Raw genomic sequence first — 27375 nt, 5'->3', positions numbered from 1 at the left:
TTTATACTAACCTTACTGTTCTACATCTTTTGTTTAAAAAATATGGCTTGAAGAATCTTCCTTATCAGAATAGCATTCCACAGTATGTATATAGTATCATTCATTTATTCAATTTTTTATTAATAGACCTTTAGGCTATTTTCAATATTTTGCCTGTTGGTCCTATAAATAGGATAAATATCTGAAATGGATTTTCTATCAACATATTTTAAATGTTGACAACAAATTGCCCATACTGGTATGTATGGGCATAATCATGATTGCTATGTCTAGATGCTCATTTTTCAAATCCTGTTCCATTACTTGATTAGGTCTTAAAATTTTTTTCAAACTGAATACCAACTGACCAAAGCCAGTTATTTAATAGTTTATCATACCCTGAAATATCTTCTCTAAAATACACAAAATTCTCCCAAATACCTGAATCGTTTCTAGAATATCTCTTTAGATCCATTGGCTTTCTTGTATTGCCCTGTACCAATATCACAATGTTATTCATTTAAAAAAATTTTTTTTTGGCTATTCTTAAACATTTCATTTTTCTTATGAATTTAAAAATCAGCTTGTACATTTTTTAAAAATAAGTAAATTCTCCATACCTACTTTACTAAGGGCTTGTATCATCAAAGGATGTTGAATTTTGTCAAATTCTTTTTCTGTGTCTATTGAATTGAGTGTGATTTTTTATTCTTCCTTTTGTTACTGTTGTGTATCACACTGATTTGCAATGTCAAACCATCCTTGCACTCCTGGGAAAAATCTTACTTGATCATATGATCTTTTTAACATATTTTTGGATTCTGTTTCCTAAAGCTTTGCTGAGAATTTTTACATCTATATTCATCAAAGATACTGACCTGTAATTTTCTTTTTTTGTAATGTATTTGTCTGGTTTTGGTATCAGGGTAGCACCAGACTAGTAGAATGATATTTGGAGTGTGCTGTCATCTTCAAATTATTTTTTTTTTGAATAGTTTGGGATGATAAGTATAAGTCCTTCTTTATATGTCTGTCAGAATTCTTCTGTGAAACCATCCAATCCTAGATGTTCTTGTGCTGGGAGTTTTTTTTTTTTAGTTACAAATTCAAGTCCACTCCCAGTGACTGGTCTATTTAAATTATGTTTTCTCTTGATTCAGTCTGGTAGGTTGTATGTTTTTAGAAATATGTCCACTTTATCTAGGGTGTCCAATTTGTTGGCATATTACTATTGTATTATTATTTTGTATATAGTATTCTCTTATATTTTTTTGTATCTCTGTGGTATCAGCTGTTATTTCTCCTAACTTTTTATTTTGTTTATTTGAGTTGTCTCTCTTTTCTTTTTGGTGAGTTTGACTAAAGGATTATTAATTTTATTTATCTTTATAAAAAATCAGCTCTTGGTTTTGCTGATATTTTCTATTGGTTTTTTAATCTCTATTTTATGCATTTCCTCTCTTACCTTTATTATTTACTTCCTTCTACTAACTTTGGGCTTTGTTTCTTTTTCTAATTTCTTTAGGTGGTAGGTTAGATGGTTTGAGGGTTTTTTTTGCGTTTAGCCTGCATCACTATAAACTTTCCTCTAAGAACTCTTTGCTGGATTCCATCGATTCTAGAGTGTTTTGGGGTTTTCTCATTGTCTCATCAGTTTTTTTGTAGCATGTTGTTAAGTCTCCACATGTGTGATCTTCTCCCATTTTTCTCTCTGTAATTGATTTCTAGTTTTATACTGTTTTGGTTGGGAAGAAATGTTTGGTATAATTTCCATTCTCTTAAATTTGTTGAGACATGTTTTGTGGCCTAGCTTTTGATCAATCCTCAACATAATAAAGGTTCTTTATGACAAACCCACAAGTAATATCATACTCAACAGCAAAAAGTTGAAAGACTTTCATATAAATTCAGGAATAAGACAAGGATACCCACTCTTGCCACTTCTATTTAACATAATATTAGAATTCCTAGTCACAGGAATCAGGCAAGAAAAATAATTAAAAGGAATTCAAGTTGAAAGCAAGGAAGTAACTCTATTGGCAGATGACATGATACTTTATATAGAAAATCCTAGAGTCTCCACCCCAAAACTATTAGAAGTAATAAATGAATTTAGAAAAGTTGTAGGTTACAAGATTAATATATAGAAACCTGTTGCTTTTCTGTACAATAACAATGAACTATCAGGGAGTAAAAGACAATGCCATTTAAAATCCCACGAAAAAGAATAAAATACCTGGAAATAAACAACCAAGGAGATAAAATAGCTACACATTAAAAACTATAAAACACTGCAGAAACAAACAGAAAATGATACAAAGAAATGAAAAGACATCCTGAGCTCTTGAACTGGAATAAGTAATTTTGTTAAAATGTCTATACACTCAAAGCAATCTACAGATTTAACGCAGTTTCTATCAAAATACTCATGAGATTTTTTTTTTTTACGTAACTAGAACAAATATCCTAAAATTCATATGGAATCACAAAAGATGCTAAATTGCCAAAACAATCTTGAAAGGAAAAAACAAAGCTGGAGGTAACATGCTCCCAGACTTCAGACTATACTACAAGGCTATAATAATGAAAAAAGCATGGCACAGGCACAAAACAAGACATATACAACAATAAAACAGAATAGAGATTCCAGAAATAAACCCTTGCATCTACGGTCAATTGATATACAGCAAAGGAGGCAAAAATATAAAATGGTGAAAAGACAGTCTCTTCAATAAGTGGTTCTGGGAAAACTGGAGAGCTACATGTAAAACAGTGAGAATAGAAGATTTCCTCATACCATATACAAAAATAAACTCAAAATGGATTAAAGATATAATGTAAGTCCTGAAATTATAAAACTCCTAGAAAAAAAATAGGAAGAACACTTGACATAAATTGTAGCAATATTTATTTTTTTAAAAACTGTATCCTAAGGCAAAAGAAACAAAGCAAAAATAAACAAATAGGGCCAAATTAAACTTAAAGGCTTTCACACAGCAAAGGAAACCACTGACAAATAAAGAGACAACCAACAAAATGGGATAAAATATTTGCAAATGATATGACTAAGAAATTGATACTCAAAATACATAAACAACTCATACAACTCAATATTTTAAAAAAACAAACAACCCAATTTAAAAATGGGTAAAAGACCTAAATAGACCTTTTTCCAAAGAAGACATACAGACAGCAAACAGGGACATGAAAAGATGCTTAACACTGCTAATTACTGCTGCTGCTAAGTCGCTTCAGTCATGTCCGACTCTGTGCGACCCCATAGACGGCAGCCCACCAGGCTCCCCCGTCCCTGGGATTCTCCAGGCAAGAACACTGGAGTGGGTTGCCATTTCCTTCTCCAATGCATGAAAGTGAAAAGTGAAAGTGAAGTCGCTCAGTCGTGTCCGACTCTTAGCGACCCCATGGACTTCAGCCTACCAGGCTCCTCCATCCATGGGATTTTCCAGGCAAGAGTACTGGAGTACGGTGCCATCGCCTTCTCCATGCTAATTACTAGAGAAATGCAAATCAAAACCACAATGAGATATCACCTCGTACCTGTCAGATGACTGTCATCAAAAAGTCCATAGATAACAAATATTGGAGGGGTTGTGGAGAAAAGAGAACCCTTGTACATGTTGGTCAGAATGTATATTAGTCCTGCCACTATGGAAAGAAGCATGAAAGTTTCTCAAGAAACTAAAATCAGAACTACCATATAATCCAGCAATTCCACTCCTGGGTATATATATTAAGAAAATGAACACATAATTCAAAGAATACATGCACCCCAATCTTTAGAACAGTGCTATTTATGATAGCCAAGATATGGAAGCAATCCAAGCAGTACAGGAGACCTGGGTTCGATTCCTGGGTCAGGAGGATCCCCTGGAGAAGGATGTAGCAACCCACTCCAGTATTCTTGCCTGGAGAGTCTCTGGCAGACTACACTCCATGGGGTCAAAAGAGTCGGACACAACTTAGTTACTAAACCGCCACCATTTATGATAGCCAAGATATGGAAGCAACCCAAGTGTCCACGAATAGATGAGCACATAAAAAGAATCTGGCAGTTATATATACACACATATATATACAATGAAATATAATTCAGCATAGAAAGAAACAAAACTCTACCAATTGCAGCAACACAGATGGACTTAGAGAATATTATGCTTAGTAAAATTATTCAAACACAAATACTATATGTCACTTAAATTTGCAATCTAAAAATAATACAAATAAGTATATACAGCAAAGCAGAAATAGATTCACAGAAACAAAAAATAAACTAGTGATTACCAGAATGGAGATGGAAGGGGGAGGGGTAAATTAGGAGTACAGGATTAAGAGATAAAAACTATTATCTATAAAATAGATAAGCAACAAGGGATATATGTATAACATAGGGAATTAGAGCCATTATCTTTTAATAACTTTTAGTGGAATATAATCTGTAAACATATTTAATCATTATATTTTATACATGAAACTAATATAATAATGTAAGTCAACCAAATTTCAATTTAAAAAGTAAATCTGAATGACACTTGATTGGAATTACACTATTTATAAATCAATTTGAAGAAATTCAGTGTACTTTCTCTTACTATCAGGGGACTTGTCTTTCAGGCTCAGTATTTATTAGGCTAATCCAGTTTCTATTATTTAAAAATAAAGAACCAAATCTATATAATTTATTTGTGTGTTTTATTTAGTACTTAGCAAAAATATATACATTTGAAGAGATAATATTGATAATGAAAGTGACACTTTAGAGCTTTTATCAACTTTGTTTCTCATCATTAAAGTATGCATGCTCAGTTGCTCAGTTGTGTTTGAGTCTTTACAACCCTATGGACTATAGCCTGCCAGGCTTCTCTGTCCATGGGATTCTCCAGTCAAGAATACTGTTGTGTTGCCATGTCTTCCCTCCAGGGGATCTTCCTGACCCAAGGGTCAAATCATTAAAAGAAAATTATGAATAATGGAAATTATTAAATATTATTTCTGCAATCTGAGAACATTTTCTATATTATCTATTTATAAAATTAAGATTGGCTAATTTACGATTACTTAATATTGCTGTTTATCATTACCATTACTGAATATCATGGGCTAATGATTAATGATATTGATAATATTTTTAACTTTAAGCATAAAATACTTGATAATTAAAATTGTTCTATATGTTATATGCCTTCCTCAAAATTCTGCCACTAGTAGTAAAGAACCCACCTGCCAGTACAGGAGACATAAGAGACCCGGGTTCAACCCCGAGGTCAGGAAGATCCTCTGGGGGAGGAATGGCAACCCACTCCAGTATTCTTGCCTGGAGAATCCCAGAGACACAGAAGCCTGGTGGGCTATGGTCCATGGGGTTGCAAAGAGTTGGACATGACTGAAGTGACTTAGCACAACACAGCACATGTGTTATATGCCTTTCTCAAAATTTTATAATTAAATATCAACTTAACTCTAGGTGAAACTAATAATTCAATTTGGAACCATTATTAGTGTAAATAATACATTCATTCATTTGCTCATTCATTCATTCAACATGTTTTAATTTTAGATTACACTGAATGCATTGTACTAGATGTTACATATAAAATAACAGTAAGAAACACCTTTATTCAAGAATAAGAAAAATAAATTCAAGAATAATGGTATTGTAATACTCACTTTCCCTTCATCTCTTGGACTATCACTTAAATGCACAACTGGACCTGGATGAGTCTTTGTGGATCTGTTAAATCAATTCAAGAGAGTCACTTTAAAAAGACATTAAAACACTTTACCATTAGAGACTGAAATAAAGGAATTAAGATTACAGTGAAATATACTCCCAATATTCTGGAGCTTAGCATAAACTAATTTGAGCTCTTGGTTGTTTTTCTTTAAGACTATTTTTCTTTTTCCTACTAACTCTATTAAAGTAGGACTATTTTTAAAAATGTGGTTTAAGAACATTGATCCACATAACAATGGCATTCTTCATTATCTTATATGCTTATCTGTGTGTTGCTAGATCTGCTTCTCTGAAAATTTAAGAATGAAGTTGTACTTACACAGACAAAAGGACTTATATAACCACAAGGGTGATGCTGTAAACTGCAAAGTACATATCAAATTTAAAATTTCCTTTGACAAGAAATTTCTGATTTTGCTTCTAAAGGGTAGTACAGGGGCTCCTTTGATCTACAAATAGACTCTTGCCAGTGACAGCTATCTTACAAAAATCTGAGAAATTGGGGAAACCTACTTCACTGGTTATGTCTCATTTATCTGGTTAACTAGGATAATCAATAACAGCCTAAGAGCATACTATTAAAAGGATCTTTGCTCTGCTAATCTGACTTTAAATTTATCCTATTCCAATATTTTGCATGTTTTTAATGTTTCCTACCTTAACAGATACCACCACTGAGTATGATTATATCACAATTAAATATGACATGAACTGATATGACATAGATGATTGCTCATTCTTCCACATCCTGTCTTCAATGAACTAATTGTGCTAGATTAACCCTATTATAAGTATACTTGACATAGTTATAATTTGTTTCTTAGGCACAGGTGAAAACCATCAAATATTCTGCACAAAACAAGAAAATTTAAATTTTAGAAATTCTTTGGAGTCAGACAAAAGTGACAAATTATGTAACTCCAGGTTCCCCAGATACAACTCCCTAGAGTAACTCAAAGAATTATTAATAAATACATATTTATTACACATCTTATCAGTGGTTTTGTTCTAAATTTTTTCACTTAAAAATGGAGATGAAAGCAGTGGACCTACTGAATAATAATGAGGAATAGAATACACATACAACACTTAACGTAATACCAAAACATAGTACTCAATAAATAGTATGTATTAAGTTTGTTGTAAATCATTGGAATAATTTGATACTAGAGTTACTACTTGCATTCTAGGATATGTTCAGGAAGAAATGGCTTCATGAAAAGTTTTATAGTTTTTTGCAGTTCTCCTATATTTATATGTAATATATCATTCACATATAAATGCACTGCTTTATTACAGTATAAAGGCCTCTGATAAAAGACAATGTCCTTCAATTATCTTCTGGTAACTAATAATATCCAATAAACCAAAATTCCTATGTCTCTTGTGTTTGATTGGAACAAGTACCAAAGTGTACTCCATGATAAACTAGTGAATATATAAGGTGTTTCACATAAAGAGTGCTCTATATCAAAAAAAGTTTGGGAAAGTCTGAATTAAAGTTCAATATTTTGTTTTTCTTTTACAGAACTTCTTAGAGACATGATATGCAAATCAACACTGCAAATCTGACCATATGCAAGTTAGACCATATGCAAGACTAACTTATCAGACTCTACAAAACACTTAAGTTTAGAAAAAAATCTAGAGTTAAAGTCATTTGTAATAACTTTTTCACGCTATAGAAGAGATTTTTTTTAAATTGTAAAAAATAAAAGAACCCTGAAAGTTAGAAGATAACAGAAGTTAAAAGGAAAACTCTCATTTCTCTACATGACTATTAATATTTTGATGTATTTTTTTCTGACTTTTCTCACCAACATTGAATTTTCAAAAACTACCAAGCATTCTTTGCAAAAATTATGGCCATTAGAAACTACTTTAAAAAGCAATTGTGTACTATGGATTCTGTAAATCTCATAAAAATTGCTTTAGATAGAATTATCAATGAACTTAAATTCATGGGACAGTCCTCTAAACAATGCCCAGTAATTCTAAAATCCCTATTTATTTCTCTTCCTCCCATTCATCACAATGGCTTCGTGATAGTTTCTATTGTGGACTTTCTCTTCCCATATCTTAAATACTGGTATTCCTTTGTATTCTATTCTAGACTGAAATGTATTCCCATATTATATATGATCATGAATTCAAGAGACCACAGGAGCCAGGTAGGTATTGCAAATGAGTTCAATAGGCTGAATAAGAACTGTGCCAAACTGGATAGCACATTGAATGTGAATGTGTTAGTCGTTCAGTCATATCCAACTCTTTGAGATCCCACAGACTGTAGCCCACCAGGATCCTCCATCCATGGGATCCTCCATGCAAGAATACTGGAATGGGTTGCCATGCCCTTCTCCAGGGGATCTTCCCGACCCAGGGATCGAACCTGAGTCTCCTGCATTGCAGGCAGATTCTTAACCTCCTGAGCCACCAGGGAAGCCCATATGTGAATGATAACACACTACCCACCTACAAAAGGAAAGTTGTTAGTTTCAGTTGATTACTGACTGTCATGCAAGAATACTAGACTGGGATTGTTTCATTAGGAATTGTTTTCATGAAAAGCTGGAAATTCAATTTTTCATCTCTATTCTACTAGTTCTTAAATACTGGAAACTAATAATTCAGAATATACTTAAATACTTTGATGGGCAAACAAAATGTACCCATGAGTCAAAACTGGTTCATTGTCTACAAGTTTGCTACCTCATTTATATACATTCTCCATGTACAATCTCATATATTCTCATAGTTCCAATGTCTATGTAAATTCTGATGTCATTAGGTTCAGAATATACATATAAAATATTCTGATATATTCCATATATCCCACATCCTTCCATTCTCCCATACCAATTCCATTTGAATAACTTAATACACACAACTCAACCTACTTAAAATTGAGCTCATTATTTTACTCCCAACCTACTTAATCTCCTGCTTTCTTTCACTAAATGACACCTTTGTCTACTCACTCAAATTCTCTATTATTCTTACATCTTCCCACAAGACCCAAGTATTGCCTCTTCTGTCTTCTAACTATTTCTTTAATGTGTCAGCTTATCTTCACTCCTAAATGCTCCATAATTTTTGCCAAGAACACAGTCTTTTCTCTTTTCAATGATTTCTCCATGTCTGCATTCAGAGTAGACTTTTTAAGTGCAAGTTTGGTCAAGTGAATTTTTCTCTTAAAACCCTTCAAAACCTAGCTCCTGACCTTAGATGAAGTCTAAATGCTCAAATTGGCTTATAAGACTTTCATACTATGTATCTTTACTATCTTCTCAGCTTTATCTCTTGCCATCCTTTCTCTTAGCCATTCCCAACTAACAAAAATCCTTAACATTTCTGTTCATGGAACAAAACCTCTCTCACACTCTATCCTTTAACATTTCTGTTTCCTCCCTTGGAAACCCTCTCCCCCAGCTGATTCTCCACTCATCTAACTGAGACTCATCCTTCAGATCTCATGGATGGTAACTTCCTTCACAGATACTTCTCTGAGACCTCACATCTATATTAGGCATCCTTCTTACAAAATTTGCAACATTGTATTTCCAATATAGTGTAATTGCCTTTTTACTTAATCTCACCTTTATTACAATGGAATCCCCAAGAAGAGAGAAATTATGTCTTCCTAGTTTATACTGGTTTCTAGTCGTGCGACTTCACTTTCACTTTTCACTTGCATGCATTGGAGAAGGAAATGGCAACCCACTCCAGTGTTCTTGCCTGGAGAATCCCAGGGACGGGGCAGCCTAGCGGGCTGCCGCCGTCTATGGGGTCGCATGAAGTCGGACATGACTGAAGCGACTTAGCAGCAGCAGGAGCTAGCGTATCATAGTGCTCAGAAAATATATTTGAAGACTGTAAGCCTTCTATTTATTATGTAGTTCTAAACTTCATGTTCAAATTTTTAATCACATGTAGAAAAAATAGGTCCCCCCTCCTTTTTTTTAAAAGCTGGGACTGCTCTGCAGAAACACCTATCTCTTTGCTATAACCTGGAATATATTTTCCAATTAAATTTTTTAATGTCACTTTGTTATACTACTATTTTATAAAGACAATATAAAGACTATTTTCTATAGACATTATTGTTTCTACAGACATCACAAAAATGGCCTCCAGTTTCCAAATAACTAACATATACACTATGGGAACACGAACAATTTATAATTATGAGAACTGCCTACAATAACAATTGGGAGACTTCACTGAAAACACAAACAAGCTAAAAAGACAAAACACTGAATGAAAAGTATTTCAAGAACTTAAAATAGAAAATCTCACATCTTAAAGATAATTCTGCATTTCTCACACTTAAAATGTCCTGTTAAAATCTGTGTAAAGTTCTAATTATAAAATGACTCTTCTTAATTAAATGCATATTTTATTACTGTCCCAAACTCTTAACACATATTACTAAGTGGTTTGCATTTCCTAATGTATCTCAAGAGGTAGAGAGCAATTAAAAGACTGACTGTTCTGGAAAGTTGGAAGTTGGGATTTAAAATTATATCTATCTCAGTGGGACTATATTACCATGGAACACACTTTTGGAAATCTGATCTAAATAAAGCAATAAACAGGAGATAAGGTGGCTACTAATAATTTCTTGAGGATATTTCAAGGTTATTTTCAGAGGTACATACAACTTCATAAAACACTATATTTATATAAATGGGAGATTCTATTCAGAATCACACGTATAAGATATTATGAAAAATAAAAATGCCTTATTTTATTTCTTTAATTTCTCCTAGTTTTATCCTCCTTTATAACATACATTTTAAAATGTTCATTAGTTCAGAAAATATAAAGTATATAGACTATGTAAATACATATGGGTATAAGTCATAGTTCAGGTAGTATTAATCTGAATGATGAAAAGGATTTGTTAAGTAAATGAATATAGAAATAACAATGTAAGAATGGTGAAATATTTGATCTGTTTACAAAAAAATACTTCTTAATTACTTTAACAGCATTGGACTGAACACAAATCTATTAGAATTTGTAACTAATAGTAAATTTGTATAAAATCTCTATCTCTCAGGTTTACTTGTGTCTATCAGTATCCCAAAATATTATGAAAACAAATATTAAGCTGAGCATTGTGTAATGCTTTTATAGACTTAAGATTATAGGGGGGAAAGCCTTTCCCAAATAGCTGAAAAAATAAATACTTTTTGAGAGACACATAACTGTCTATAGGACAAATGTTTTTAAAAATATATACATAAAATATTAAAATATATATGAACAAAAATCTCATACCAATCATAATTATAAATGAAAGCTTTAAGTCAACAGCACTGTGTATCTATTTATCATACTAATTTTCACTAATGTCATTAGTTATTTAGTAGCTGCTCTGTGGAAATCACCAAAATAAGACAAACATGAAAAAAAAAAATGAGCAACAAACAAAGAATTCTGCCCTGAAGCCACTGTTATTCTAATGAGGAAGAGTTACCAAGACTCATTAGGACACAATACAAATGGATAATTGTAATAAGAATATAACTACTAATATCCCCTTCTTATCAAGCAATATACATGTACACTGAAATAATGGGAATACGGAATAGTAGATTTATTATGAAAACCAAAGTCAAATTTCATGAAAATAGGCTGTTTTAATCAGAGTTTTAGAGAAAAACAATTATATAACTTAGAATATGTATATGTAAGAGAGCGAATGAGTCAACCTCAAGTCAAATGTACCTTATTAAGGACCTGGATGTACAGAGCATAAACATTTATTAAAGAAAAATAGTTTTCCCAACTAACACACTGACAAGGAGAATTGTTTGTATATATACTACAAAAGATGGCTTGAAATTCCATAAAGTTTCACATCGGAGGGATTTCACATTTTACATGTGCAGAAACGTAAATATCAGTGCCAAAGTGAAAATGGTAATAGCCATCAGCCACATATCCAAAAAGCTGTATATATCACAATGTGAAAGATACTGATGAACTGATTCTTTTTAGAACCCAGAAAAATATGTTACTGGGGCAAGCAAAGAATAAGCTGCTGCTGCTGCTGCTAAGTCATATCAGTCATGTTGGACTCTGTGTGACCCCATAGACAGCAGCCCACCAGGCTCCGCTGTCCCTGGGATTCTCCAGGCAAGAACACTGGAGTGGGTTGCCATTTCCTTCTCCAATGCATGAAAGGGAAAAGTGAAAGTGAAGTCGCTCAGTCGTGTCCTTAGCGACCCCATGGACTGCAACCTACCAGGCTCCTCCAACCATGAGATTTTCCAGGCAAGAGTACTGGAGTGGGTTGCCATTGCCTTCTCCAAAAGAATAAGCTATCAGTATTTAAAAACATGTGAACTGACCATGATTATTTTAAAATTAAACTATATGTGGTAACAATCCTCTTGCCATTCCCACTGGAAGTGGCTATACTGACTATAAAGAAATGACATGATTTTCATGTATACCTTTTAGAATAAGCCTTACTATTTTACCACAGAGCTTGCATACATAGTAGCCCTTGATTATTTATAATATTTGTACAGGCTAAAATTAGCATCTGTTAATACTTCAATATCTATTTTTAAAAGACTTTATAGTTTTCAGTTATTTTAGATGAACTTTTCACTCAAATTCACCATAAATTAGCTACTGATGCTTCAAATAACTCTGGAATTTGATATATACATGTTCTATATAACTCTAAAAAATATTTAATCCAAATATAGTGGTATTCAAGTTCAAACTTACAGTTCAATTGCCTTGTTCCACATGATAACATATCCAGAAAGAATGAAAGATTCAATATTTACAATATGTGTATTTCCTCTTTCTGTTCCAACATAGAGCCATTTACTCTGGAAAGGTAGATGACAGTAAGTAATTCTGAAAGAAAGAAAATTACAATTAAAATATCTAAGTTTTATATCTGGTCAGCATTAAATTTTCTTTACACTTTTTACAGTGATAGCTATATAAACAATAACATTTACTATATACTCAGTAGCACTTAATTATTAGCAGAGTTTATAGGGTAAATGACAAGATTATGTCATTAAAAATAATAATGATAAAGTAACCACTATTAAATAAGTGTCTGATATGGACACTGATATATATTATTTCTAATTCTGAAAATAGCACTTCAAGACATATATACAACTTTTCTTTACAAAGAGGAAACTGAGGTCAAGAATTTGTACTTCTACTTGCCTAGGACTGACAGCTAATAAGTGGCAAAACTGGGATTCAAATCCATTACTGTCTGGTTAAAAAATTACTGCATTTCTACAAAGCTATGTTTGGATTTTTATAATAATGTCACTTGAAATAAAAATTAGGTATATATGAAACATAATTTTCAGAGTTCTCAGAGAGACTGTAGCTTTGTCTACATGAAGAGATAAATTATTTACTTTTTTCCTGATGCTTGGCATTTAAATAGTATAAAGAAAACTTATAAGGTTAGAGATCCATTATACTATTTCTTTATTTTTTTGTTCTGCCTTTATCTTCACAATGGGCTTTCTGACCAATTCTGGGAACTTGTTCCACAGCCAGATTAACCATGACTCCTCTATATGAAATCTGGGGATTTATTAGTCTTCTATTCACAGTATCATCACTTTTTCTAGTTTGGCCTACTTATGCTCCTTAACGACTTTTAAAAAGACATGAGGGATAAGTTCACAGTTATCTTCTTGCCAGAACTTGTTATTAAACCATAATATTTCCTAGAATTTATTTAGAAAAGGAGCTGGCAAACTGTTAGAAGAGAAGAACAGAATTCTGATGTTAAGCAGACAGACCACTATGGAAAAAAAAAGGAAAGTGAATGATAAATTCCAAGAAGGATTTCATCTTGTACCTCTTTATGTAACTGAACATGCAGCATGTCAAACTTATATTTTCAGTCTGGTTCACTGACTTTCTGTACACCCTTGTGTGTGTGCATGCTCAGTCATGTCCAACTCTTTGCAAGCCCATGGGCTAAATGTAGCCTGCCAGGCTCCTCAGTCCATGGGATTTTCCAGGCAAGAACACTGGAGTGGGTTGCCATTTCCTCCTCTAGTGGATCTTCCTGACCTAGGGATCAAACCCATGTGTCTTGCATCTTGCTGCATTGGCCAGGCAGGTTCTTTACAACTGCGTCACCTGGGAAGCCCGAACTTTATCTATTCAAAAGTATCCTGCTGAAGGCACCCAGCACACTAATTTCAAAAACTAGAAGTCTTGTTATTACATACACATTTACAGAGTTAATTGATAATCTAATTAAAATATAACATATATGATATTAAACAATTTTGTTTAAACCTAAAGTCCAGAAGTGCTGTTGCCAAATAAAGTTCTACAGGAAATAACTTAATAGTCATGTTTCTAGTCAATGGACAATCAATTTTCAATTCAATCTATGTAGAAAGAGGAAGCTCATTTTAAAAAGGATTTATGATCACCCTTTCTAAATAATCAATAATCAAATCCCTTACAATTAAACAGTGGAAGTGACAGATTCAAGGGATCAGATCTGATAGAGTGCCTGAAGAACTATGGACAGAGGTTCAGGACACTGTACAGGAGGCAGTGATCAAGACCATTCCCAAGAAAAAGAAATGCAAAAAGGCAAAATGGTTGTCTGAGGAGGCCTTACATATAGCTGAGAAAAGAAGAGAAGCGAAAGGCAAAGGAGAAAAGGAAAGATATACCCATTTGAATGCAGAGTTCCAAAGAACTGCAAGGAGAGATAAGAAAGCCTTCCTCAGTGATCAATGCAAAGAAATAGAGGAAAACAACAGAATGGGAAAGACTAGAGATCTCTTCAAGAAAATGAGAGCTAATAAGGGAACATTTCATGCAGAGATGGGTGCAATAAAGGACAGAAATTATATGGACCTAACAGAAGCAGAAGATATTACCAAGAGGTGGCAAGAATACACAGAAGAACTGTAAAAAAAAAAATCTTCGTGATCCAGATAACTATGATGGTGTGATCACTCACACAGAGCCAGACATTCTGGAATACAAAGTCAAGTGGGCCCTAGGAAGCATTATTACCAACAAAGCTAGTGGAGGTGATGGAATTCCAGTTGAGATATTTCAAATTCTAAAGGTTGCTGCTGCGAAAGTGCTGCACTCAATATGCCAGCAAATTTGGAAAACTCAGCAATGGCTAAAGGACTGGAAAAGGTCAGTCCTTCATTCCAATCCCCAAGAAAGGCAATGCCAAAGAATGTTCAAACTACTACACAATTGTACTCATCTCACATGCTAGCAAAGCAATGCTCAGGCTTCAACATTACATGAACTATGAAATTCCATATGTTCAAGCTAGATTTAGAAAAGGCAAAGGAACCGGAGATCAAATTGCCAACATCTGTTGGATCATCAAAAAAGCAAGAGAATACCAGAAAAACATCTACTTCAGTTTTATTGATTATGCCAATGCCTTTGACTGTGTAGGTCACAACAAACTGGAAAATTCTTCAAGAAATGGGATCACCAGACCACCTTACCTGCCTCCTGAGAAATCTGTATGCAGGTCAAGAAGCAACAATTAGAAACAGACATGGAATAACAGACTGGTTCTAAATTGGGAAAGGAGTACATCAAGGCTGTATATTGTCAGGCTGCTTATTTTACTTATATGTAGAGTACATCATGAGAAACCCTGGGCTGGAAGAAGCACAAGCTGGAATCAAGATTGCCGGGAGAAATATCAATAACCTCAGATATGCAGATGATGCCACCTTCATGGCAGAAAGCGAAGAGGAACTAAAGAGCCTCTTGATGAAAGTGAAAGAGGAGAGTGAAAAAGATGGCTTATAACTCAACATTCAAAAAACTAAGATCACGGCATCCAGTCCCATCACTTCATAGCAAACAGATGGGGAAACACTGGAAACAGTGGCTGACTTTATTTTTTTCAGCTCCAAAATCACTGCAGATGATGATGCTTGCTCCTTGGAAGAAATGCTATGATCAACCTAGACAGCATATTAAAAAGCAGAGACATTACTTTGCTGACAAAGTTCCATCTAGTCAAAGCTATAGTTTTTCTAGTAGTTGTGTATGGATATGAGAGTTGGACTATAAAAAAAGCTAAGTGCTGAAGAATTGATGCTTTTGAACTCTTGGGAGTCCCTTGGACTGCAAAGAGAACTAACCAGTCCATCCTGAAGGAAATCAGTCCTGAATATTCATTGGAGGGACTGATGCTGAAGCTGAAACTCGAATACTTTGGCCACCTGATGCAAAGAACTGACTCAATTGAAAAGACCCTGATGCTGGGAAAGATAGAAGGTAGGAGGAGAAGGGGACGACAGAGGATGAGATGGCTGGATGGCATCACCGACTCGACAGACATGAATTTGAGCAAGCTCTGGGAGTTGGTGATGGACACGGAAGCCTAGCGTGTTGCAGTCCGTGGGGTTGCAAAGAGTTGGACGTGACTGATAGACTGAACTGAACTTTCTGAACCAAAAGAAAGTAAAAAAAAAAAAAAAGCTAATCCCATTAAAATAGACATAAATATAGGAGTTTTGGGTAGAAAAGGAGCTAGCTTAAAGGTTGTATAGTCATTTATATGGTTAAGGAGAAAAGTCTAAGTAATGAGACCTGAACCAAGTGGCAAAATTCCAATACAGACTTTACATTATGTACAACAATAGAATACATGAAGAAGTTCCAAAGAGAATTATAAATATCCCTTGAACCACAGTACTGTATTCCTCATTCTGATTGATAAGAAACTAGACCCTTTATGACAAAAGTGTTTCATCTTATGTCCAATGTCCAACTGATGAGTAGTGGTTAAACAAGAAAGAAGCCCAGAATTAATCTGAACCCAATAAAATCACTAATTTGAAAAGACATATGCATCCCTATGTTCACTGACGCATTACTGACAATAGCAAAGATATAGGAGCAATGTAAGTGCCCACCAATACATGAATGGATAAAAGAAATGTGATATATACATATACAATGGAAAATTACTCAGTTACCAAATGAATAAAATCTTGCTATTTGTGACAATATGGATGGATCTTTTGTTACATGAAACAAGTCAGGCAGAAATACACCTATTATATGATTTCACTTAAGTGTGGTATCTTAAAAACAAATCAAATGAACATAACAAAACAAACAGTTATATACAGAGAACAAACAGGTCGTTGCTGGAAGAGGGAAGTGGGAAGATGAGTGAAACAGGTGAAGGAAGTGAAGAGGTACAAACTTCTAGCTACAAAATAAATGAGTCACAGGGATGAAATGTAGTCAGTAATGTAATATCTTTGTACAGTGGCAGTTAATAACTAAAAGTATTGTGGTGATCATCATATATAGAAATACTGAATCACTGTTCACTCTTTATTGTAATTATCATTTCATGATGCATGTAAATAGTCATTACAGTGTATACTTTAAGACAGCGCCGTATATCCATTTTATCACAGTAAAACTGCAAGGAAAAAAAAAAGAAATTTAAATTTAAGGACAATCACTTGCAAAGAGCCAACTACACTTTCCTAAATAAAGCAGCTACTTAAGCTATAGCCAATTCAATAATCCCTTGATTTACTTTCAGGTCTTATCTATAAAAGCCTTGCCCCTAGCTATCTGTGAGCACTCCTAATCACTTCTATTGGCACTGCCCAATTCAAATTGATTTTTGCTCAAATAAACTCTTAAAATTAAAAAAAAGAAAAAGTAATGTGATTTACTTAAGATGATGGACATAAGTGAAGGAGAATACATGATTATACTTGTGCTGTGTATTTGATACCCTGGAGAAGGGAATGGCTATCCACCTTATAAGTGACTAATCAATAGTACTACAGGACTTAACTTATTGTACTTAATAATAGCATTTTCATTGATAATTTATTTACTATCACCACCACCTGCAAGATGATTTTCTATTATATATGGACCTTGAAAAAATAATATTGTTCCTATATCCATATTTACTATCATTCTTTCACAGTAAATCACTTGAGATATCCTCAGTATTCCTTTCATTTATCCATGTATGCGGCCTTCACTGTACAATTCTTTATAAAAAATCCTCTCTTGATTACAACATACTTATTCTTTTTCCTTTTAAAATATATTAATAACATCTAACAACAGAGATAAGACAAGTAGACAAGAAAAATAAAAGTAAAATGTGTTAATTGCTATAAAGAGTTCAAAGGAAGGAGGAATTCATTCAATTATGAAATTAATTCAAGTATGAAATTAATTCCAGAGGAATTTCCAGAAATCAAGGAAAGCTATAGTAGAAAAGTGTACAGTATGTGGATTGGGTCATTAAAGATCAAAGAACTCTTTAATTTCACATATTTGTTACATGCTGCTGCTGCTAAGTCGCTTCAGTCGTGTCCGACTCTGCGCAACCCCATAGACAGCAGCCCACCAGGATCCCCCGTCCCTGGGATTCTCCAGGCAAGAACACTGGAGTGGGTTGCCATTTCCTTCTCCAGTGCATGAAAGTGAAAAGTGAAAGTGAAGTCGCTCAGTTGTGTCCAACTCTTAGCGACTCCATGGACTGCAGCCTACTGGGCTCCTCTGTCCATGGGAGTCTCCAGGCAAGAGTACTGGAGTGGGCTGCCATTGCCTTCTCTGATTTGTTACATACGCATATTAAATAAACAAAATACACACTTCCCAAGATTGAATAATATACAGATCTTTACAAAATTTTTTGCTGCTTCTCACTTCTGACTTACTGTTATAATTTCTTAAACCATATATAAAAATAAGATGTTAATTCCTCATACTTATGGCTCTTATATACACAAAAATAAAAATATGAATAAAACTAAAGTTAGAATTCAAATGACATTAATTTACATGAGTGAGAAATTTTTTTAAAACTTAAAAAACCTCACAATATGGATGATTCTGTCTACACAGGTTGTTTTCAATTTGGTGAGTCTACACTTACTCTGTGCTTCTCTTTTACCACTTAGTACCTTTGAATTCTGTTCCATAGTACACCATCACATAATTTTATAATTATTTGGCATGAATACATGACACATAACCCATAACAATTAAAAAGATACTACTTGATGCCAACACAACCATAAAATGTAAATATAACTTCGAATATTAAATTGTATGACATCATTTTTGCATAAAATGGTTTATTCAAATCATTCGGAATATTTCCATTAGTCTAATTATAAAACAAAAATATTACAATCAGAAATTACTATGGATAATTCACAACCCCAAACTATGCCCATAGATCCTAGTTTGAGAAACACTATCAATACACAAACCAAAAATATACATTAAAAAAAAATGGTTTAAAATTATAGAAATTATGTTGTATAAAAGAGTGGAAGATTTCAACCTTGTAATGTTTTCCCCCTAAATTCTAATGTAGCTCAATTTTAGTCTTATTTGTTTAATCTACAGTGAAGCTGCTCAGTCGTGTCTGACTCTTTGCAACCCCATGGACTGTAGCCTACGAGGCTCCTCCATCCATGGGATTTTCCAGGCAAGAGTACTGGAGTGGGTTGCCACTTCCTTTTCCAGGGGGTCTTCCCAACCCAGGGATCGAACCCAGGTCTCCCACATTGCAGGCAGACACTTTACCATCTGAGCTACCAAGGAATCTATATTCCAGGTGAAAGTTCTAGTATCAGGCATGATGACTCTGGCTCCTGTTCCTTCTAAAATATTTATAATCATTCTTTACAACCTGGTTATACTCAGAGTCAGATGTATGATTCTACATATTAAAAATACAAATAACAGGGAGTGACAATTCAGTAGTTCTGGAGTAATATCTAGGATTACTACTTTAAAACTCTTTCTGGCTGGCTTTGATGCACAATTACAGTTAAGAACCATGAAATTATAACAACTTTATATTTTTAGTACAGATAAATATCTCACTAAAATGCATATCCCAGATTCCAGTCACACAAACTGAATCCATGGACCTGGGGAGGAACATATGACTGATATTTTAATAAATATTTTGCTACTCAACATGAAGTCTATAGACCAGCAGCATGAATGTCACCTGGAACTTAGCAGAAATTCAGAGCACAACCCCAGAATTGGAAATGGCATTTTGTGAAGACCGCCCCCCCCAGGTGAGTCACACACACATGAAAGTTTAGATAGCACTCCTCTAGATGATTCTGATAAAATTCATGAACTACATTTTAAGAAATGTAGTTCTGTGGCTGAATGACTGCTGCTTACTTACTCTTCAAATTTTAGGATAAGAACATAAACTACCTAGTTAGTAGTAGCAATGCCACCTTGTAGAAGGGATAACGTGATGTAGTACCCCTGAAACAGCTAATGACGGTTATAATAATGATGATAATAAAAACCCCAATAACAGAGGAAAGAGACAGACAGTATTCTCTCAGCATCTGAAGCCAAAGGTTGATATTTAGGAGTTTTAGTTGAAAATCTAAAATCATATAAAAGCAAAAATAAGGAATCAAAATTTGTTTAAGAAAAAAATAACTTTGGACAGCCTGTATCTAGCTAGAATTATAATACAAGAGATAAAACTAGTGAAAATTTGAATTTCATTGTCTTAAAGGTCTTTAATTAACCAGATAGTAAAAAAATTCACTGAATTTTATTGTTCATAATTAGTTGGAAAACAAATGTAAGTCAAATTTTAAAAATAAGTCAAATCTTTGCATTCCCATAGGGAATAATAAATGGTTTTTTCGCAAATGCAATTCTGGGAAGCTTATTCTCATTCTTCTACAGTGACAGAATTAACATTTTGTATCTAGAATATTTCAGTTTCCAAATGAGAGAAGGAAGTTATTGGAAGCCATGTGGGGAGAGTGAGAATGAGTCACAGGTCTGGTCAGGGTGATTAAAGTAGAAGTATAATGGAAGCCATACTCCACCCCAGTAAGATGCTTCTCCCTATCTCACTACGGTGTTAGTGAAGGCCAACTAGGGAGCCTAAACTTCTATTCTCACCAGATAGCAATTAGAGAATATCTGTGCTTCTGCTGCTAAAGCAATGTCAAAACAACCCAGCCAATATCAAAGGTTTAAACAAGGCTTAGGGTATCAGAATATTATACTGGAAATGTTCAGCTTGAAATAAAAAATCATGCATATCAAAAAAAAGAGAAAAATTTCAACGGGAATGTATGAAAAATAGCTACCAATATGAAGATGATACAGATGTTAGAATTTACTGATAAATATTTAAAAGGAGGTATCATAAAAATGGAACAATTATGAATAAAATAAAATGAAAAAAGTAGAAAGTATCAGAAAAGTACAATAAAGAAAATACTTTTAAAAAAGAATATATTTAAACCTACAGATAAACTGAACAGCAGAATGAGGAAACAAAAGAAAGAGTCAGTGAACTCAAATATAAAACATTTATCCAATCTGTAAGGCAGAAAGTAGATGTGAAAAAAAAATATCAGAGACTCAGAGACCTGTGGGACAAAAACAAAAGATCTAAAAATCATGTTATCAGTTTCCCAGAAGGAAAGGATGGGACTGAAAAAGTAGTCCAAAAATGTTTAAAACCTTTCCAAAATTGGTAAAAGTCAAAACAAAGGATTCATAAAACTGAAAAAAACCCAAAACCCAAAAGGATAAACCCAAAGAAATAAAACCAAGACAGATCATAACCAAACATCTGAAAACTAAAAAAGAAAAGAAAAAAATCTTGAAGGTGGCAAGAGAAAACAACACTTACAGGGGGAACATTCCAATGATAGTAGATTTCTCATCAGAAAACAGGGAGCCAAAAGGAAGTAGAGCATTGCTCAAGGGTATAAAGAAAAGAACTGTCAACCCAGAATTCTATCCACACCAAATATATTTCTAGTTTTATTAAAAATGAAGGAAAACCAAGAAATTGTCACTAAAATATCAACTCAAAGAGAATGGTTAAAGGGAATTTACTTAAGAAAAATGAATGATAAAAAAGGAATATCTGAATATCAAGTGTGAATAAAAACAACAAAAAGTAAAAATATGAGTAAGTGTAACGTATTTTCATTCTCTTGAATTCCCTAAATTATGTTTGACAATTGGAAAAAAATTATAACACAGTCTGATTTGGTTCTAAATATAGAGAAGGAAAATTTATTATAAATGAGGGAAATACAGGGAAATAAAAAAATTGGTCTTTATACTTCATTCAAACTGTGAAAATGCAAAAGCAAAAGACTGTGATAATTTGTTTACATATAATGAAGCACCTACAGCAACCTCTAAAGAAGTGAAGTGATACAAAGAGACACTAAAAAATAAAGATAAATAAATGAAATTCTGAAAAAAAATTAAAAACAGAACAGCAAGAGAAAAAAATACCAAGTGAAAAATAGAGAGATCTTCTCCAACAAGCAGACTACAAAAAATAAAATGAGATCTTAAGTCCTGAGGTATCAATTACAGAAAATATAAACACCAACTAAAATACACAGATTGACAGATTGAGTTTAAAAAAAAAAAACCCAACTATACACTGTCTACAAGAAACTTTACTTATATTGAGCTAACAAGAAGGACAAGGTATACCGCACAAACATTAATCAAAATAAAGAAGAATAAGTTATATAATATCAAATTATAAAGAGTTCTGAGGCAAGAAAACAACTAGAGAGACATAATGTAAAGATAAAATATCAGTCCACCAAGAAGAAATAGTAATCCCAAATGTGTGTGCATACATCAAACAACAGGTTGCAAAATACATGAAGCAAAAACTGATAAAACTGAAAAGAAAAAAAGAATTTATGATTTTAGTAGGTGACTTCCACACCTGTCTCTAGAAAATCAGTAAGGATACAAAAGAACTCAATATAGCCATGAGCCAACAGGAAGTAATCAACATTTATAGATTAATCTACCAAACAACAGCAAAATAGACATTCTATCCTAGAAGTCACAAAAAAACATATACTAAGACAGATGAGATCCTGGGTTAAAAAACAAACCTCAGTAAATTTAACATAATTCAGGTCATATAGAATGTGTTATCTAAACACAATGGAATCAAACAAGAAATCAACAGAAGAACGATAATAGGAAAAATCTCCAAATATTTAGAACTAAGCAGCATACGTGTAATCCATGGGCCTAAGAAGTCATCACAAGTGAATTCAAAAAATACACTGAACTGAATGACACTGGAAATGCAATATATCAAAACAGGTGAGAGCTCAGATATTGACTTGAAACTTTTCCTAAAGCAACACCAAAAGGGAATTTATAGCACTGAATATTTATGTTACAAAAAAGGAAAAAGTTTCAAATCAGTGTCTAATCTCCCACTCTAAAGAACCTAGAAAAATAAGAGCAAAAGAAATCCAAACCAAGTAGACAAAAAATAATAATAAAAGAGCAGAAATTATGAAATTGAAAACAGTAAAACAACGGAGATATAAAGCTAAGGTATAAATTTAAAAACAATTATAGAACTTGAGTGCTAAAATCTACAAAACACAGATGAAAGATATAAGTAAACAAAGTGTGTTCATGAATTTTAATACTCAACATTGTAAAAATGTCATTTATATTTTTATAAAACTCTGGCATAGTATTTTTATAGATTCTGTCGACATGCTTATTTAAAATTTATATGAAAGGCAAAGGAACAAGAATAACTAAAGCAACTGTATAATTCATAATCAATGAAACAAAAAGCAATTCCTTGAAAAGTTCAATAAAACAGAAAAATCTCTGGCAAAAACTGACAAGAAAAAAAGATAGGAAAGACAATTTACCAATATTAGGAATTAAAAAGGAATATTACTGTAGATTATACAAAGTTAAATATGATAGTAACAATTTTACAAAGTATATCTGACAACTTATTAAGTGAACTAATTCCTCAAAAAAGCAAAAATCAGAGCAATTCCCCAAATCTGAAATAGACAGATTAGTCCCTATAACTACTAACAAATTTTAATTTATAATTTTTAAACTTCCAGAAAAGAAATCTTCAGCCCCATGTGGTTTCACAAGAGAATTCTATCGAATACTTAAAGAAAAACTATCACCAATTGTAACAATCTCTTCCAGAAAATACAAGAGGGAAAACTTCCCAAGTCATTCTATAAAGACAGGATTACCTGAAAGTGAAATCGAATGAGGACAATATAATAAAGAAAACTAGAAGTAAGTTTTACTTGTCATTTTAATTTAGTGACGCTGGGAAGAGGGAGAAAACTATGCACCAATAATCCTCATGGATACTGGTGTAAAAGTCCTTAACAAAAGATTATCCAATAGAATACAGCAATATATAAAAAGACCAACAGAGGCTTATTCCAGGAATGCAAGGCTAACTCAATATGGGAAATCAGCCAATGTAATTCATCATATAACAGTTTAAAAGAGATAGATAACATGATCATATCAACTGATACAGAAATAGATTTGACAAAATTCAACACTCATTCACATTAACAGCAAAAATAGTATTAGAGAGTACTCTCTCAACTTCATAAAGATCAGCTTCCCAAAGCCTACAAGAACATGTTTAGTAGTGAAAGAATGAATGCTTTCCTCCCTAAAGATCAAGAACAAGACAGCATGGCTTTTCTCATCCTTCTCATCCTTCTTCTTAAACATAGTTTGAGGAATTTCCAGCCAATGCAAGAAAGCAAGAAAAAGAAATAAAGGCATGTAATGCATAAAACTTCCCTGTTTGCAGATAATAATGGTCAACATAGAAAATCCTAAGAAATCTGCAAAGAAATTCATAGAGTTAATAAGTTCAGTAATGTTGCAGCATATAAGATAAACATACAAAACTCAGTTGTATTTCTATCTACAAGCAATGAACATGTAGAAGCTGAAAACCGAAATGCAACACCACTTAAAATCACTCAAAATATGATATACTGAGATATAAATCTAAAAACAATTACAGAACTTGAGTGCTAAAATCTACAAAACCCAGATGAAAGAAAAGATATAAGTAACCAAATTGTGTTCATGAATTTTAATACTCAACATTGTAAAAAACATCAGTTTACATTTTTATAAAACTCTGGCAAAGTATTTTTGTAGATTTTGTTGACATGCTTATTTTAAAATTTATATCCAAAGGCAAAGGAACAAGAATAACTAAAGCAATTGTGCAAAAGAAGAATGAAGTGGGAGGAAACCGCCTACCCAATTTTAAGACCATATTTATCTACAATAAATAAGACTGTGTTGTATTTGCAGAGGGATAAAAAGATAGACCTGGAGAAGGCAATGGCACCCTACTCCAGTACTCTTGCCTGGAAAATCCCATGGATGGAGGAGCCTGGTGGGCTGCAGTCCATGGGGTCGCTAAGAGTCGGACACGACTGAGCGACTTTACTTTCAATTTTCACTTTCACACACTGGAGAAGGAAATGGCAACCCACTCCAGTGTTCTTGCCTGGAGAATCCCAGGGATGGGGGAGCCTGGTGGGCTGCCGTCTATGGGGTCGCATAGAGTTGGACACGACTGAAGCGACTTAGCAGCAGCAGCAGCAAAAAGATAGACCAATGCAACAGAATAGAAAACACAGAAAAATAAACCCATTTAATAGGTCCAAATGACTTTTGACAAATTTGGAAGGCAATTTAATGAAAGAAGGCCAACAAATAGTACTAAAGAACTGGATATCTTCTGAGACAAAATTGAATCTCTACCTAAACTTCAAACATTATACAAAAACTAACTTGAAGAAGACCATATATTTATATTTACATGTAAAATATAAAACTCTACCAAAACAGGAGAAAATCCTTGGGATCTTGGATGAAGTAGTAAGTTCACAGATTTGATCTAAAAGTGAGTGATCCATAATGACAGAACTAATAAATTGTGCTTCATCAAAATATAAAACATCTTCTATACAAAAGAATCTTTTATGAGCATCAAAATAGAAGCTACAGACTGAGAAAATATTTACAAATCACATATCCAACAAAAGACTAGTATTTAGAATGAATTTTTAAATGCTCAGAACTTAATGGTTAAAAATAAAAATACATGAGAAAGTGCTGACAAATGGAAAATCAATTTTATTGGACCCAGAAGAGAAGTGAAATCTTGGAACAAACTACAACTTCAAAATTTCTATATAAGAAGGAGTTCTTAGGGAAACCAAAAAACAAGGGAGACAAAATCAAGGACACTAGAAAAATCTGAAGCTTCGGGTACCCATAGCCACAGCAAACATCGATACAGCCTAACTTCTTATTGTGTCAACATAAAACCTGACATTAAAGGCCTATCTAGGGAATTCCTTGGTGGTCCAGTGGCTAAGACTCTGCACTCTCAAAACAGGAGGCCTGGGTTTGATCCCTGGTCAGAGAACTAGATCCCATGTGCCACGACTAAGACCCTATGCAGCCAAATAAGTAATTTTTTTAAAGGCCTATATACCTCAAGTCAGAGAAGGCAATGGCACCCCACTCCAGTACTTTTGCCTAGAAAATCCCATGGACGGAGGAGCCTGGTAGGCTGCAGTCCATGGGGTTGCTAGAGTTGGACACGACTGCGTGACTTCACTTTGACTTTTCACCTTCGTGCATTGGAGAAGGAAATGGCAACCCACTCCAGTGTTCTTGCCTGGAGAATCCCAGGGATGGGGAAGCCTGGTGGGCTCCCGTCTATGGGGTCACACAGAGTCGGACACGACTGAAGCAGCAGCAGCAGCATACCTCAAGTACTGAAACTCCAATACTTTGGCCACCTGATGCGAAGGGCTGACTCATTTCAAAAGACCCTGATGCTGGGAAAGATTGAGGGCAGGAGGAGAAGGGGATGACAGAGGATGAGATGGTTGGATGGCATCACCAACTCAATGGACATGATTTTGGGTAAACTCTGGGAGTTGGTGACGGACAGGGAGGCCTGGCGTGCTGTGGTTCATGGGGTCACGAAGAGTTGGACACAACTGAGTGAATGAACTGAATTGAACCTCAAGTACTATTACCCAATATACACATCAAACTTTCAACAAAAAATTACAAGGCATGCTAAAAAGCAAGAGAAAACATATGAAGAGACAAAGGAACATCAGAACCAGACTCAGATGTGACAAAAATAATATATTTAGCTAAGAAATTTTAAATAACTATGATTAATATTTTAAGTGCTCTAGAAGAGACAGTAAAGGATATGAAAGATGGGTAATGTAAGCAAAGAGATAAAAAACAACAGCATTTCAAATGGAAATGTTAGATACGAAACCCATTGTAAAGAAAATAAAGAATGCATTTTGATGACTTCGTCAACATGGTCAAGTTAACAATCAATGAACTTGAACACAGGTTATTAGAATCTTTCAAAACTTATATACAAGAAGAAAAAAAAGAGGCAAGAGGAGAATACCCAAGAACTGTGGGATAGTTTCAGAAGGTGCAACATACATATAAATGGAAGACCAGAAGAGAGAATTGAATAGAAGTATTTGAAGCAAAAATGGCTAAGAACTTCCCAAAATTAAAGACAAACATCAAATAACAGATCCAGGAAGCTTAGAGACACCTGAGAGGCAAAAATATACAAAATCTACACTTAAGTATACCATACACAAACTGCAAAAAACCAACAACAAAGAGAAAATCTTGAATAAATCCAGGGGTGGAGGGAAAGCTCCTTACCTAAAATACTTATAGAGAAAAAA

General features: G+C 33.7%; 1 protein-coding gene across 6 annotated transcripts in view; it reads right to left on the bottom strand.

The window, feature by feature from the left end:
* Positions 1 to 27375, bottom strand: part of STXBP5L (syntaxin binding protein 5L) — a 447507-nt gene that overhangs the window by 197389 nt on the left and 222743 nt on the right. For all 6 annotated transcript variants that reach the window (XM_044942363.2, XM_044942382.2, XM_044942371.2 and 3 more), the window contains exons 6-7: positions 12482 to 12616; positions 5665 to 5728 (exon numbers count right to left, since the gene is read on the bottom strand). In XM_044942363.2, coding sequence (XP_044798298.2) covers positions 5665 to 5728; positions 12482 to 12616 — 199 coding nt within the window. The remainder of the gene's footprint in view (positions 1 to 5664; positions 5729 to 12481; positions 12617 to 27375) is intronic.

The sequence above is a fragment of the Bubalus bubalis genome, chromosome 1 (genome assembly GCF_019923935.1).
Source record: "Bubalus bubalis isolate 160015118507 breed Murrah chromosome 1, NDDB_SH_1, whole genome shotgun sequence".
Lineage (NCBI taxonomy): Eukaryota > Metazoa > Chordata > Mammalia > Artiodactyla > Bovidae > Bubalus > Bubalus bubalis.
The sequence above is the reverse complement of the archived record's forward strand: the minus strand, read 5'-3'. Positions and strand labels throughout refer to the sequence as shown.